The 16,066-nt window shown below is 41.8% G+C and overlaps 1 protein-coding gene across 1 annotated transcript in view; it reads right to left on the bottom strand.

Annotated features, from left to right (window-relative positions):
* LOC124722627 (organic cation transporter protein-like) overlaps positions 1-16,066 on the bottom strand; it is a 348,546-nt gene that overhangs the window by 164,007 nt on the left and 168,473 nt on the right. The window contains exons 4-5 of the mRNA XM_047247761.1: positions 4,680-4,810; positions 4,503-4,628 (exon numbers count right to left, since the gene is read on the bottom strand). Of these exons, the coding sequence (XP_047103717.1) occupies positions 4,503-4,628; positions 4,680-4,810 (257 nt within the window). The remainder of the gene's footprint in view (positions 1-4,502; positions 4,629-4,679; positions 4,811-16,066) is intronic.

The raw sequence follows: 16,066 nt of genomic DNA on the forward strand, positions 1-16,066 counted from the left end.
ATGTCCGACATATGGCGCTTCATCTGATCTGCATAGCAATAATTAGCATAACAAAGTAAGAAAAAGCAAAGATGATGTTCTTCACAGGAAATGCTCAATATGTCCACCATCATTCCTAAACAATAGCTGTAGTGGAGGAATAATGTTGTGAACAGCACTGTAAAGCATGTCCGGAGTTATGGTGAGGCACTGGCGTCGGATGTTGTCTTTCAGCATCCCTAGAGATGTCGATCGATCACGATACACTTGCAACTTCAGGTAACCCCAAAGCCAATAATCGCACGGACTGAGGTCTGGGGACCTGGGAGGCCAAGCATGGCGAAAATGGCGGCTGAACACACGATCATCACCAAACGACGCGCGCAAGAAATCTTTCACGCGTCTAGCAATATGGGGTGTAGCGGCATCCTGCATAAACATCGCACGTTCCAGCAGGTGTTTATCAGCCAGGCTGGGGATGATGCGATTCTGTAACATATCGGCGTACCTCTCACCCGTCACGGTAGCAGTTACAAAACCGGAATCACGCATTTCCTCGAAGAAAAAAGGCCCGATAACGGTAGATGTGGTAAATCCAACCCATACCGTGACTTACTCGTCGTGCAATGGAGATTCCACGACAGATATACGATTTTCGGTAGCCAAATTGTGCAGTTGTGGGCGTTGACAGACCCTCGGAGCGTGAAATGAGCTTCGTCGGTCCACAACACGTTACTCAACCAATCGTCATCTTCCGCTATCTTCTGAAACGCCCACACCGCAAATGCCCTCCGCTTCACTAAATCGCCAGGTAAAAGTTCATGATGCCGATGGATTTTGTACGGATAGCATCGGAGGATACGCCTAAGTGCCAACCAAACACTAGTGTATGGAATGCCGGGGCGACGTGCGAGTGCACGAGCGCTGACTTCCCCGTGCATAGACGAACGCGTTACTGTCTCCATTTCTTCCTGAAGTGTCTCAGCAGCATTACGCCTTGTGCTCGGTCGGCCACTACGGGGTCTATCGTCTAAACAACCCGTGGCTTCGAACTTCGAAATCATTCTCGCCACAGCTGCATTTGTCAACGGACCTTTACCCGTTCGAATCCCCTTCATATGGCGATAGGATCGTAACGCTGAACTAGCACATTCCCCATTCTGATAATACAGCTTCACTAAAAGCGCCTTTTCAGGTAACGTCAACATGCTACGACTGCTGGCGCATCTGATTCCCTCTCTCATCACAGCTCCTTTTATACACGATTGTCATGCGCAGGCACTGACGTTTTGCTGTCCAGCGCTATCTGTCGGACATTTTATGAACTTTGTCTTTTTTTTGTTCTAATAAAACCCCATGTCATTCCAAGCACGTGTGTATATTTTTACCACTCTATCTACATTATTCCGTGGTTTATTAAGTTTTCAAATTTATACTGTCTTTTTGATCACCCTACTGGCCATTAAATTAGCTACACCAAGAAGAAATGCAGATGATAAACGGATATTCATTGGATAAATATATTATACTAGAACTGACATGTGATTACATTTTCACGCAATTTGGGTGCATACATCCTGAGAAATCAGTACCCAGAACAACCACCTCTGGCCGTAATAACGCCGTAATAACGGCGTATTGTGACGAGCCAGTTGCTCGGCCACCATTGACCAGACGTTTTCAGTTGGTGAGAGATCTGGAGAATGTGCTGGCCAGGGCAGCAGTCGAACGTTTTCTGTATCCAGAAAGTCCCGTACAGGACTGCAACATGCGGTCGTGCATTATCCTGCTGAAATGTAGGGTTTCGCAGGGATCGAATGAAGGGTAGAGCCATGGGCCGTAATACATGATGCTGTAAACAGGACCTGGATTCATCTGAAAAAATGACGTTTTGTCATTCGTGCACCCAGGTTCGTGGTGGCGCTCCTGTCTGTGATGCAGCGTCAAGGGTAACCGCAGCCATGGTCTCCGAGCTGATAGCCCATGCCGCTGCAAACGTCGTAGAGCTGTTCGTGCAGATGGTTGTTGTCTTACAAACTTCCCAATCTGTTGGCTCAGGGATCGAGACGTGGCTGCACGATCCGTTACAGCCATGCGGATAAGATGCCTGTCATCTCGACTGCTAGTGATACGAGACCTTTGGGATCCAGCACGGCGTTCGGTATTACCCTCCTGAACCCACCGATTCCATATTCTGCAAACAGTCATTGGATCTGGACCAACGCGAGCAGCAATGTCGCGATACAATAAACCGCAATCGCGATAGGCTACAATCCGACCTTTATCAAAGTCGGAAACGTGATGGTACGCATTTCTCCTCCTTACACGATGAATCACAACAACGTTTCACCAGGCAACGCCGGTCAACTGCTGTTTGTATATGAGAAATCGGTTGGAAACTTTCCTCATGTCAGCATGTTGTAGGTGTCGCCACCGGCGCCAACCTTGTGTGAATGCTCTGAAAAGCTAATCATTTGCATATCACAGCATCGTCTTCCTGTCTGTTAAATTTCGCGTCTGTAGCACGTCATCTTTGTGGTGTAGCAATTTTAATGGCCAGTAGTGTATATATATATACAGGGTGTTACAAAAAGGTACGGCCAAACTTTCAGGAAACATTCCTAACACACAAAGTAAGAAAATATGTTATGTGGACTTGTGTTCGGAAACTCTTACTTTCCATGTTAGAGCTCATTTTATTACTTCTCTTCAAATCACATTAATCATGGAATGGAAACACACAGCAACAGAACGTACCAGCGTGACTTCAAACACTTCGTTACAGGAAATGTTCAAAATGTTCTCCGTTAGCGAGGATACATGCATCCACCCTCCGTCGCATGGAATCCCTGATGCGCTGATGCAGCCCTGGAGAATGGCGTATTGTATCACAGCCGTCCACAACACGAGCCGAAAAGTCTCTACATGTGGTACCGGAGTTGCGCAGACAAGAGCTTTCAAATACCCCCATAAATGAAAGTCAAGAGGGTTGAGGTCAGGAGAGCGTGGAGGCCATGGAATTGGTCCGCCCCTACCAATCCATCGGTCACCGAATCTGTTGTTGAGAAGCGTAGGAACACTTCGACTGAAATGTGCAGGAGCTCCATCGTGCATGAACCACATGTTGTGTCGTACTTGTAAAGGCACATGTTCTAGCAGCACAGGTAGAGTATCCCGTATGAAAACATAATAACGTGCTCCATTGAGCGTAAGTGGAAGAACATGGGGCCCAATCAAGACATCACCAACAATGCCAGCCCAAACGTTCACAGAAAATCTGTGTTGATGACGTGATTGCACAATTGCGTGCAGATTCTCGTCAGCCCACACATGTTGATTGTGAAAATTTACAATTTGATCTCGCTGGAATGAAGCCTCATCCGTAAAGAGAACATTTGCACTGAAATGAGGATTGAGACATTGTTGGATGAACCATTCGCAGAAGTGTACCCGTGGAGGCCAATCAGCTGCTGATAGCGCCTTCACACGCTGTACAAGGTACGGAAACAACTGGTTCTTCCGTAGCACTCTCCATACAGTGACGTGGTCAACGTTACCTTGTACAGCAGCAACTTCTCTGACGCTGACATTAGGGTTACCGTCAACTGCACGGAGAATTGCCTCGTCCATTGCACCTGTCCTCGTCGTTCTAGGTCTTCCCTAGTCGGAAGTCAAATGGTTCAAATGGCTCTGAGCACTATGGGACTTAACTTCTAAGGTCATCAGTCCCCTAGAACTTAAAACTACTTAAACGTAACTAACCTAAGGACATCACACACATCCATGCCTGAGGCAGGATTCGAACCTGCGACCGTAGCAGCAGCGCGGTTCCGGACTGAAGCGCCTAGAACCGCTCGACCGCGAGTCATAGGCTGGAATGTTCCGTACTCCCTAAGACGCCGATCAATTGCTTCGAACGTCTTCCTGTCGGGACACCTTCGTTCTGGAAACCTGTCTCGATACGCGCCACGGCTATTGCCCCGTGCTAATCCATACATCAAATGGGCATCTGCCAACTCCGCATTCGTAAACATTGCACTGACTGCAAAACCACGTTCGTGATGAACACTAACCTGTTGATGCTACCTACTGATGTGTTTGATGCTAGTACTGTAGAGCAATGAGTCGCATGTCAACACAAGCACCGAAGCCAACATTACCTTCCTTCAATTGGGCCAACTGGCGGTGAATGGAGGAAGTACAGTACATACTGACGAAACTAAAATGAGCTCTAAAATGGAAATTAAGCGTTTCCGGACACATGTCCACATAACATCTTTTCTTTGTGTGTGAGGAATGTTTCCTGAAAGTTTGGCCGTACCTTTTTGTAACACCGTGTATAAAATAAATATCGCGTGCACACGACAGAAATAACGAACAAGAAGCAATTGTTAAAGCTCGTCTGCTAACGTTTTGGGGGGATCTGAGATGGCGACAGGCCCCGCCCACTGGCTTCAAAACAACGTACAGCGTAAGTCTGTAGCGCCATCTGCCCTTATTCTACCTCCACGTCGGGCACGTACCTGCAGGCGCTCGACGAGGTCGTGCGGCAGGTGGCGCAGCCTGCCGTTGGCGGCGGCGACGGAGCGGTAGCAGGCGGCGGCGCGCTGTGGGCGGCCCGCCTGCAGCAGCCAGCGGGCGCTCTCAGGCAGCAGCAGGAAGAGCAGCGGCGCCAGCAGCGCGCAGCAGCCGGCCAGCGCCGCCACCAGCCGCCGCCAGCCGCCGCAGCCCAGCGCCAGCCAAGGGGCGGCCGCGCACCCCACCCCGTAGAACGCGCCCACCGTCGCGTTCAGGCCCGCCGTGCGCCACCGCTCTCCCATGTACTCCATCACTGCCGGCATCACACAGAGACATTACAGATTAATCACAGTGTTCTGCTCTCCAGCTTACATACACGCCAGATGGGGACAAACTGCAGGAAACGATCCCTGAGAGGATAAGGAGCAAAATACGTCATATGGCCGGAAATGCGTTCATCTACATCCATACTCCGCAAGCCACCTGACGGTGTGTGGCGGTGGGTACTTTGGCAACCTCTATCGGTTCTCCCTTCTATTCCAGTCTCGTATTGTTCGTGGAAAGAAAGATTTTCGGTATGCCTCTGTGTGGGCTCTAATCTCTCTGATTTTATCCTCATGGTCTCATCTACATCTACATCTACATGTTTACACTGCAATTCACATCTAAGGGGATACGGAATCACCTATCCCCGCAATGTTAATATATGCCTACTATAGGGAACATTTTCTCACAAACTACTGGAGACAGAGAGGTAAAAATTTTACTGTATGTGCATTCATATGTTATAACAATACTGAAACAACAGTTTATTGTCAAAGTATTTTCTTACAGAGATATTGTACATTTATTTTTAAGTAAATTTTTTCCATCGCTTTTTACTAGACTATCACCCCTAAGTCTTTTGTAAATCAAGTAATTAAAAAATCGTTGTTTCAGTATGTAATAGGGACCTATGTCACTACGTCATAAAAATTTCAGACTTCTAGGTTGACCAGTACCTGAGATAATGTTCCTAGATGAAGTAAAAAGTAAACTTACGGGAAACGGAGAAAGAAGATTAAAACATTCCTGATCCGTAGCTAATACCCCCTTCACAGTCTTCATAATCATCTTCAAGTCTTCTTTTGGCACCCCTCTGCACCTGTCTTGCTTTTTTCACTAATGTCTTGATTATATTATCAGCATGCCTTAGTCTGTGCTGATCTAAAAAGAACATAGCACGTACCGTACGGGAACCAACACACATACCCAACTTTTGAAGGACCTGGCATTTAGTTATATTTCCAAGATTGAAGGTTGCCACAGCATCATACACACCAAAATGTAGTGTATTAATTCCGACAAACACTGTTTTTGGGAGACGATGCCATATCACACTATTCAAGCACTCGTTGGGGTTCTGCGTTTTTCCGTGAAGACATTTCATCAGAAGACTTCTGTCAGCCAGATCTCTGAAAATGGGCTTTATTTCTGCCATGATGGCTGATGGTAGACTGTGGTGGTGAATGTATTTCTCTCCTGTTGTTAGTCCCCTATTGTATTTACACCAGCTGTTTTCACCTTTGGGGCACAAACCATGTTGTGGATGCTCATCCGTGGATGCGGTGTGGAAATATAAAGCCCATATAGCTCTCCTCATTTCTTCAAGATTGCCTGTATTTTGCCTGATTGCAAGGCCATAGCAGTTCTGAATGTGGTCTATTATGGAATCAGTCAATCTTCCTCTGCCATCCAAGGTTTTCCCATCATCTAGTTTTTTCCCTTTCATAACTGATTTTAACCTTCTCAGCCTGGCACCCATTCTCTTCTGCACATGTCCTATACATTCAAGTTTGCTTATATTTACACTGTTCCCATATGGTTTGCTTTCCAAAACTTCTTTGAATGCTTTAGAGTCACCATCTCCCAGATATTTGACATAGCGAACATTATACCACTGTGAAGAGCGATGAAAAATTTTCTTCACCCCAGCAACCTCCATGCCACCACTACTACCATAATAATTAGCAATACAGTCATCACTGTGTTCATTTTTCAGCCTGCCTGTGCACCTACAGTATTTAGACATTATTGCAACATCAATAACCTTGCCAGTATCAACACTAGTTGCTGTTACAACACCATTGTTGGAGGTGTGGCCCCTTTTCTGCCACGTGCCATCAAACGCCACTGTGAGGTCACGACTGCCGTCATTTTCTTCCACTGCTTCTTCCGCAGCAACCTGCATTGACTTCTGTGCTACATCTTCAACTGCAGATCGTAGTACATAATTGTAAGCTTCAAACTTTGAAGGTGCACTTGGAAGATTTAGAACACCACATAGCATATCACCAGCTGCTTTGCCCTTACCAATTGCTCGCAATCCATAAACTAACCTAATATTTACACTATAAAGTTCAGTTTTCTTGTATCCATTATTTACAGTTACTGAAACCGAACTTGGAAACTTACAGCTGTATTTACAAACACTGCATATTAAATTAAACTGGGCAGCCAGGCCAACATGGGATTCTACTTTCAGAGAAACGTTTCCATGACATTTTTTGCAGCACAAACTGTTTTCAAGAGCTTCACACAATATATTCGTATCAATGAGTTCAAAAACTTCATTCCCTCTATCAAGTAAATTATATTTCTCTTCCAAATCTCTTAGTTTTTTATGAGAAGCACTGTTTTCATTTGGTGTAAGTTCGTTCGGCAAATCAGTAATAAGTGGATTCACATTTTCCAACAGTGATGATGATGAACTGCTTTGCTTTGCTAATGAATCATTATTTCTTTTCTTTTGCCAGTTCACACGCTTTTTAAATACTTTTGCTTTAGCTCTAGGCATTTTCACTGCGAAAAATGAAGCACTAAATACGAAATAACTCAACAACAACTACTTTCTTATATCACACTGTTTACAAAACAGTCCCGCCACAAAGTCAAAGAGTAACTTGAGGAAACCAGAGAGAAACATTTTCGGGCAACTAGTGTATAAATAGTCGCTGGAAACCGGGATATTTGAATTCATGTCACTTTAAAGGTACTGCCAAAAAGTTCATGGTCAGCCACGAGAGACGTGTATAACTAAAGCGCAATACCCGATCTCACAAATATATAAAAATAAAATAGTTATAACTGTAGTAGAGCTATGTATGATACGTCATTTTAAAGAGGAAACATGGCAGAATATAATACGCCAATAAAAAAAAATTCGATTTTTTAACCCAAAATCCGATTCCGTATCCCCTTAAGTGCTTGGCAGAGGGTTCATCGAACCACAATCATACTATCTCTCTACCATTCCACTCCCGAACAGCGCGCGGGAGAAACGAACACCTAAACCTTTCTGTTCGAGCTCTGATTTCTCTTATTTTATTTTGATGATCATTCCTACCTATGTAGGTTGGGCTCAACAAAATATTTTCGCATTCGGAAGAAAAAGTTGGTGACTGAAATTTCGTAAATAGATCTCGCCGCGACGAAAAACGTCTTTGCTTTAATGACTTCCATCCCAACTCGCGTATCATATCTGCCACACTCTCTCCCCTATTACGTGATAATACAAAACGAGCTGCCCTTTTTTGCACCCTTTCGATGTCCTCCGTCAATCCCACCTGGTAAGGATCCCACACCACGCAGCAATATTCTAACAGAGGACGAACGAGTGTAGTGTAAGCTATCTCTTTAGTGGACTTGCTGCATCTTCTAAGTGTCCTGCCAATGAAACGCAACCTTTGGCTCGCCTTCCCCACAATATTATCTATGTGGTCTTTCCAACTGAAGTTGTTCGTAATTTTAACACCCAGGTGCTTAGGTGAGTTGACAGCCTTGAGAATTGTACTATTTATCGAGTAATCGAATTCCAACGGATTTATTTTGGAACTCGTGTGGATCACCTCACACTTTTCGTTATTTAGCGTCAACTGCCACCTGCCACACCATACAGCAATCTTTTCTAAATCGCTTTGCAACTGATACTGGTCTTCGGATGACCTTACTAGACGGTAAATTACAGCATCATCTGCGAACAACCTAAGAGAACTGCTCAGATTGTCAACCAGGTCATTTATATAGATCAGGAACAGCAGAGGTCCCAGGACGCTTCCCTGGGGAACACCTGATATCACTTCAGTTTTACTCGACGATTTGTCGTCTATTACTACGAACTGCGACCTTCCTGACAAGAAATCATGAATCCAGTCGCACAACTGAGACGATACCCCATAGGCCCGCGGCTTGATTAGAAGTCGCTTGTGAGGAACGGTGCCAAAAGCTTTCCGGAAATCTAGAATTGAGATCCCCTGTCGATAGCGGCCATTACTTCCTGCGAATAAAGAGCTAGCTGCGTTGCACAAGAACGATGTTTTCTTAAACCATGCTGATTACGTATCAATAGATCGTTCCCTTCGAGGTGATTCATAATGTTTGAATACAGTATATGCTCCAAAACCCTACTGCAAACCGACGTCAATGATATAGGTCTGTAGTTCGATGGATTACTCCTACTACCCTTCTTAAACACTGGTGCGACCTGCGCAATTTTCCAACCTGTAGGTACATATCTATCGGTGAGCGAGCGGTTGTATATGATTGCTAAGTAGGGAACTATTGTATCAGCGTAATCTGAAAGGAACCTAATCGGTATACAATCTGGACCTGAAGACTTGCCCGTATCAAGCGATTTGAGTGTTTCAAATTCTGGAATATTTCATTCGTCTTCCCTGGTGAAGGTGTAAGTAGGCTGTTTATGTTTTCTTTATGTAAGTAGGCTGTTTAGGTTCTTATGTAAGTAGGCTGTTTAGGATCTTATATTGGTAACGCCGCCGCCACGTAGCGCTCTCTGTATGAAAATGAAAATCACTGGCTGTGCTGTGTGCAGTCTGTGGCTGCTTTGCATTGTTGTAATACTCGCCATTGTAGTGTTAGGCAGCTGGCTGTGAACAGCGCGTAGCGTTGCGCAGTTGGAGGTGAGCCGCCAGCAGTGGTGGATGTGGGGAGAGAGATGGCGGAGTTTTGTAATTTGTCATGAACTGCTATATTTATATATGATGATATCAAGGTAAATACATTGTTTGTTCTCTATTAATATCTTTCATTTGCTAACTATCCCTATCAGTAGTTAGTGCCTTCCATAGTTTGAATCTTTTATTTAGCTGGCAGTAGTGGCGCTCGCTGTATTGCAGTAGTTTGAGCAGCGAAGATTTTTGTGAGGTAAGTGATTTGTGAAAGGTATAGTTTAATGTTAGTCAGGGCCATTCTTTTGTAGGGAATTTTGAAAGTCAGATTGCGCTGCGCTAACAAAATATTGTGTGTCAGTTTAAGCACAGTCATGTATAATTGTTGAAAGGGGACGTTTCATATGTCGACCCTTAGCCTAGGATACCTCACTGGAATCTTCTGATTTTTTCTTGTAGTTTGTGTATTTAGTGTACCTTTTGTTTATTGCTAGCGCGTAATTGTAGAGAGAATCCCCTTTGTAGTTGTTGCCTTTCATTGTTGTACAGTAAAACAGTTGTGGCATGCATGTAGATTTGCACCTAGTATTTCGCAGCTGCAATTAACTAGATATTATTTTCAGTGCTATGTTAATGTGTTCTCTTATTTTTTTCTCTTCAAATTGTGCTTTTCTGTGTTATCGTGTGAAATATTGTGACAATAATGGCGTGTGAAAAACGTAACACTAGGCTCCAAAGTAAACTGAGAAATAATAGTGACGACGAGCGTAGCTTATCAGCGCCGCAGAGTATTGAATTTACTAATGTTCAAAGTAGTAATTTGGTAACTGTGCACAGGGAAATGGAGCGGGCGTCAAACAATGGCGTGGATAGTGAAACAATTAGTGAAGAGGGAAGCATTATCGATCGATCGGTCGGCAATAGCTCGCCTCAGGAAGCCGAAATGACAGGACACGATCTCGCAAATACTGTAGATTCAGGTTTTGGATCCTCACCGTTTTCTCAAATAAGTCAAGACACATTTTCTGCTTGTCAAAATGTGAATGTTTCCGGTGTAAATTCACTGCCGAAAAGCACTGAGGAACATGTTTCAGACACCAATGCATTGTTATTACAATTAATACAACAAATGGGACAAACACAGCAAAAGCTTCAAAAGTTAGACACAGTGGAACAAAATCTTAAAAAGTTAGACACAATGGAACTACACCAGAGACAAACACAGCAACAGTTAGACACAATGGAACAACACCAGAGACAAACACAGCAACAGTTAGACACAATGGAACAAAATCTTCAAAAGTTAGACACCACACTTGAACAAACACGTGAAGATTTAACTACTGAGTTACATAACATTGAATCGAAATGTCAAAAAGTCTGTAATGACGTAAAAACACAAATTTGTGAGCATTTTCAACCCATTTTTTCGCGGCATGAAAATGTATTACAGAATCACGAAGCAGCCATAAAAGAACTGCAAACCAATGTTCATGAAAATCACAACACCTTGCAAGCTAAAATTGACTCAGTTGCATCTACCGATTCGGTTACGCAGCTTGCAAAAACTCAAGAAAACTTAAAGGACACAGTAGATACGATTTCAACACAAATGGACACTCTGAAACTTGGTTCAGAAAAACACTCTGAGGAAATGTGTTCACTATCGGAGAAAGTAGCCGAACTTTCGGATAAGGTCACTAACTTATCTACAAGGGTAGATGATGATCTGAATGACACAAGACCTGTAGCCTTCACTGACACAGAAGAGTATGAACAAATTAGAAAATTCAAACAGAATCAAAATCAAATCAATACACAGTACAAAAGAGAAATCCGAGAAGTACAAGATCAGCTGACACAGGTAATACAAGAATTACGTATTTCAGAGGATACTCGCGCCCCAATACGGGAAGAGGGACACAGAAATACGGAACAGCCACAAAATAATAACACAGGGCATTTCGGAAGTTATGAAAGAAATTGGGAATGTGCACCGAATTTTGAGATGGAACGGCCGACACGACCTAACAGTGACCGATATGCGACTCGCCGACATGATGATTTTGACTATAAGCTGTTCATTACTACACGTAAATTCAAAACATTTAAGAATTCTGGCAACGACATTCATCCACAAGCATGGCTCCATCAATTCTCTCATTGTTTTCCTCCCAACTGGTCATTAGAGCACAGATTAGAATTTATGTGTGGCTACTTGGAGAATGAACCAGCTGTAAGAATGCGATCGGTAATTCACGATTGCCACAGTGAAGGAGAGTTTTACCATGCCTTCCTCTCAGCATATTGGTCTCAAGCCACACAAGACCGAGTAAAACATAGCATCATAATGATGAAACCTTTCGAACAATCTGAATTTTCCAGTCTTATGAAATATTTTGAAGACATGTTGCATAAGAATCAGTATCTTTCAAACCCATACAGCCCCTCAGAACTCATCCGCATTTGCTTAATCAAATTACCTGAACATTTTCGGCATATTATTTTGGCAGGACGTTGCAAAGACGACATTGAAGCATTTCAGGGACTCTTACAAGAATTAGAAATTGACACTGACAATCGCGGAACGCGAAACCAGGAACACAACAATTACAGGTCACATCCGTCGCAATTCTGCGATGAAAGAAATAATAACTTGACACGACAAGGCTATTCTCACAACACATATCGTGACCAAAATAGACACCACACATATGACAACCACTGGCAGAGTAATACTAGTTACAGAGAAAGATCGCATTTCCGTAGTAATGAATATGACAGAGATTACCATAGAAACAGACAATATGGGAACAAAAACGATTATTATCAAGGGAGACAGAATAACTCCAGACGCAACGGTCCAGCGCGCAGTTACGATTCAGGGAGAAATTCTCCACCACTTAACCGACAAGAAAGACTCTACAGGAACTACCGACATGACGACAGACGATGTGATCGTAACGACAGACCTGAACTGCATCAGAACTGGCGGGATTTAAACAGGGCAAGGCCCTCTCGTCACGGTGAATTTGTAGAAGCTAGGTCTCCTAATCCCAATAACGACGCGCGCCAACAAAGGGACAGACAATGACTCGCACCGCAGGCAGCCGCTTGCGCCGGCTGGCTCAGAGAAAAATGACATAGACGCTAACCTTGAGAAAAATTCCAGTATTCTTTACCGATGTATACCGTATGATAATTGCGTTCAAGTTGAAACTCTTGTGTACTAGGAAGAGTAAAGGTTTACACCACATTTCACATGTAAAACCGTTTATTGAAAGATAATCTACTTTTTAACTTTGTCTTTGCCATATAACTTTTCACTTCACATTTCTAGTATGCTTTGTCTGACTAAAGAAACTGTTAACATGCAACAATGTTTGAAGTTAAATACCCAGTCTAGAACCTAGGGAACATTTTTAAACAGAAATTACGAATGCATTGTTATAGTGAACAGACGACACAGTGTTGTTATTTGTACATTCTTGCTTGTTAGTTGCACGATTACGTAACGACTATCAGGCTTACATACTTAGGACACATACTGGTACTGCTAATGAGATTTTAATGCAACATTTTGGTTTACTTGAAAATACATTCTGGGTTTAAAGTACTTTCTGTGAGATACCAGAGGACACAGTGGTTAGTTTATGTGACAGCTACACGATGTTATCACGACGCTACTAATGAGTGACAATTTACAATGTTGCTTTTGCAGTGTATCTGTTTTATATATGCACAGTTTTCTGAATTTTTCTAGGAAGAAAAACATGTTTTAGTAGTAACTTTTGTGGTATAGCAACAATGAGACAGCCTTTTTCGTGGCATAACAATACGTTACTGTACAGTACTTTCTTCATCACGCCAATAAGCATAATAACTACGATATCTATACGCAAAGCATTTCACTTTTGTTTATCATGTGGTAAGTACATTGACTTCTGCAGAACTTAGCTTTCGGAGGACGATAACTACGACACTTCCACAGAGATTATGTTGCGACAAGATGCACAGTTTAGCGCTACAGTACACGCATTTGAGTGATTAATCTTATACTTAAAACACTTATTTTTAAATGTTTTTTTTAATTAAAAAGAAAGTTTTCCGTGATACATTTCATTCCATTGCTGTAATTTGTAACACCTGGGAGTATAATTACATTTATCCTCAGGGGGGTACACGCTCACTTTGTGTACCATGTGTTTGGCAAGCACAAGGAGCCCTAGCTAATACGGTATTTGCTTATACAACTTTACACTTCGGTACCATATTTCTCTAACACACAATTACACAGCTATCTGATTATTTGACAGAGAAACAAACATTTTTTTTTTACTACGTCAGTGACAGATGTTTACGCAATTACAGAGTTGGATAACTTCACACTTATGAAATTGTATTTTGTCTGTACTTTGTAAACTGTTCATATTTTTTTTTGGAACCATTGTGATACAATGAGAGCTTTGAATGATGTATTTGGTATGGATTCATGATTTTTAAAGTACGTTTGAGGCAGATGACACTTTTGACATGAGCAGAGAATTTTTTTAATTATTGGAGGAAGCTACGACGATTTTGAGATTTGACTGAGGTGTTATGATGTTATTATTACGACGACGATGTGTATTATGCTGCTGAGGTATGTTTATGATTAATAGGCTGAGGCTATATGAGTTATTTGATTATGATACTTATCTGTTATGATGCAATATTGAAGAAGTGTCGACAAATAAGGTAAGGAGTAATGAATAGTGGTTAGGGACTCTGACTTGTGAAAAAGGATGTTGGAAACCGAGAATCGTACTTTAAGAGTTATGAAATGTGTGTGTAAATGCGTGAATGTATCACAATGCCGGCGAAAATTTTTTTGGACACTGTTATATTCATAGGATTTTGTTTCTACACATTTGCAACGTAAATTCTCGACCTGTGAAATTTTGTATATATGACTGTCACTGTAGCGGAAACTGCTGTCGTAAATATTTCCGTAAGAAAGTTAAGTGACCACCTGCACGTAATGCGTTGTGGGCACGCAGCTGTGTCTAACACCTGGAGAACAAGCCATTAGGGTGTGCCTTTCCGGAAGCACAGGTAAAAAAAAAAAAAAAAAAAAAAAAAAAAAAAAAAAAAAAAAAAGAGAGAGAGAGAGAAAAGGCAGGCCTTTATCCTCGCCATTAACATTCCTTTAGAGAAAATATTGCAAATGCGACACCCTCATTACTTCCATTAACCTTGCTATTGACATTCCTTTGTAGAAAGCATCGCAAATATTACACACTCATTACCTGAAAACATATGGTTACTCGTACTTTGTGCTAATTACTGAAATGCTTATGAATTGATGGGAAATATTCGTACATCTGCACACCTGATTATGACAAGTGTCTTTCTACGAGAGTTGAGAGCTACTGACTTACGAAATGCCACATGACTATTGAATGATATTTTTATGTTTTGGTTTGCGTAATTGCTTATTTCATTTGACATCTGTTTTCCAGCTGTGTTGCAGCATTGGTTTCATAAAATAAAATTAAATGCATTTGCTAATGTGAACACTTTCTGTCAACAGATCTGTTAAATAATAATTTTGTGATCCACATTCTTCAAAAAAGGAGCACTTGGAAAGGAAAGAACAATAAGAAGGGAATAGTAACAGTAACTGCATACATAATATTCTTTTCAAGTACATGGTAATATTTCTTTTACAATAAGTTGTTGTGGTGCACCACTTTAATTACATAGACATTAAGATGTGAATATACATTTCCCTTATCTGCATTGTTGTTTTTACACTAATATTTTTTCTGCTTGAGCTATGTCATGTTTAGATATAAGTTATTTCTGCTGCTATTTGCCAGGCATAGTGCTACTAAATTTCACTTTGTATTACTCTGTTAAGCTAGTTTTACTATTGATTTATTTTTATTGTTGCTGCACATTGGCTCATATTAGTTGTAATTTTGCATTTTATCTGTTAATTTAGATTTGCTGCTGCTTGCTTTGCAAATTGGCATTTTTTTGTCATTGCTGTTTGTGATAATTTGTTATGTGATGCTGCATTGCCTCGTCCCTTGGTTTGGCATCTGAGCTCAGTAGATTTGAGTTAGCTTAAGAGGGGGTAGACTATATGAGAAACTGACAATTGAGAATAGGTAAAGAATGCATTGCGAAGTTATATGAAAACGATTTGGGCCTAAATGAGTATTGTACAATGAGCCATATTTCTTTTGAAAGAAATATGGTTAGAATACAGAAAAGAGGTACAGATAGGACTTTTTGGGAATAATGATGAACAAAGGGAGATCTCCATGCAAAATACTGCAGTAAAACAAACCCTGTGCTTTCCCTTTTGTGTTATCCCACTATATGTTTGTGTACCCTTGTGTATTTGTTTTCTTCCTGTCTCTGTGTACTGATTCATAGAACTTTTTTCTCTTCTAATACTAAGTTACATTCACTATGATGAGGAATACTGTTATTCTCAAATACAATTGGCATTAATAATGTGTTATTTACTTTGTAAAGATGTTTAGACATTATTAATTCCGTTCTGTTTAATGCTCATGTGTGAAGTTGATGTTTCAAAAGTTATTGTGATCTTTTATGTATGTACTCATGTC

This window comes from Schistocerca piceifrons, chromosome X (genome assembly GCF_021461385.2).
Source record: "Schistocerca piceifrons isolate TAMUIC-IGC-003096 chromosome X, iqSchPice1.1, whole genome shotgun sequence".
Taxonomy (NCBI): domain Eukaryota; kingdom Metazoa; phylum Arthropoda; class Insecta; order Orthoptera; family Acrididae; genus Schistocerca; species Schistocerca piceifrons.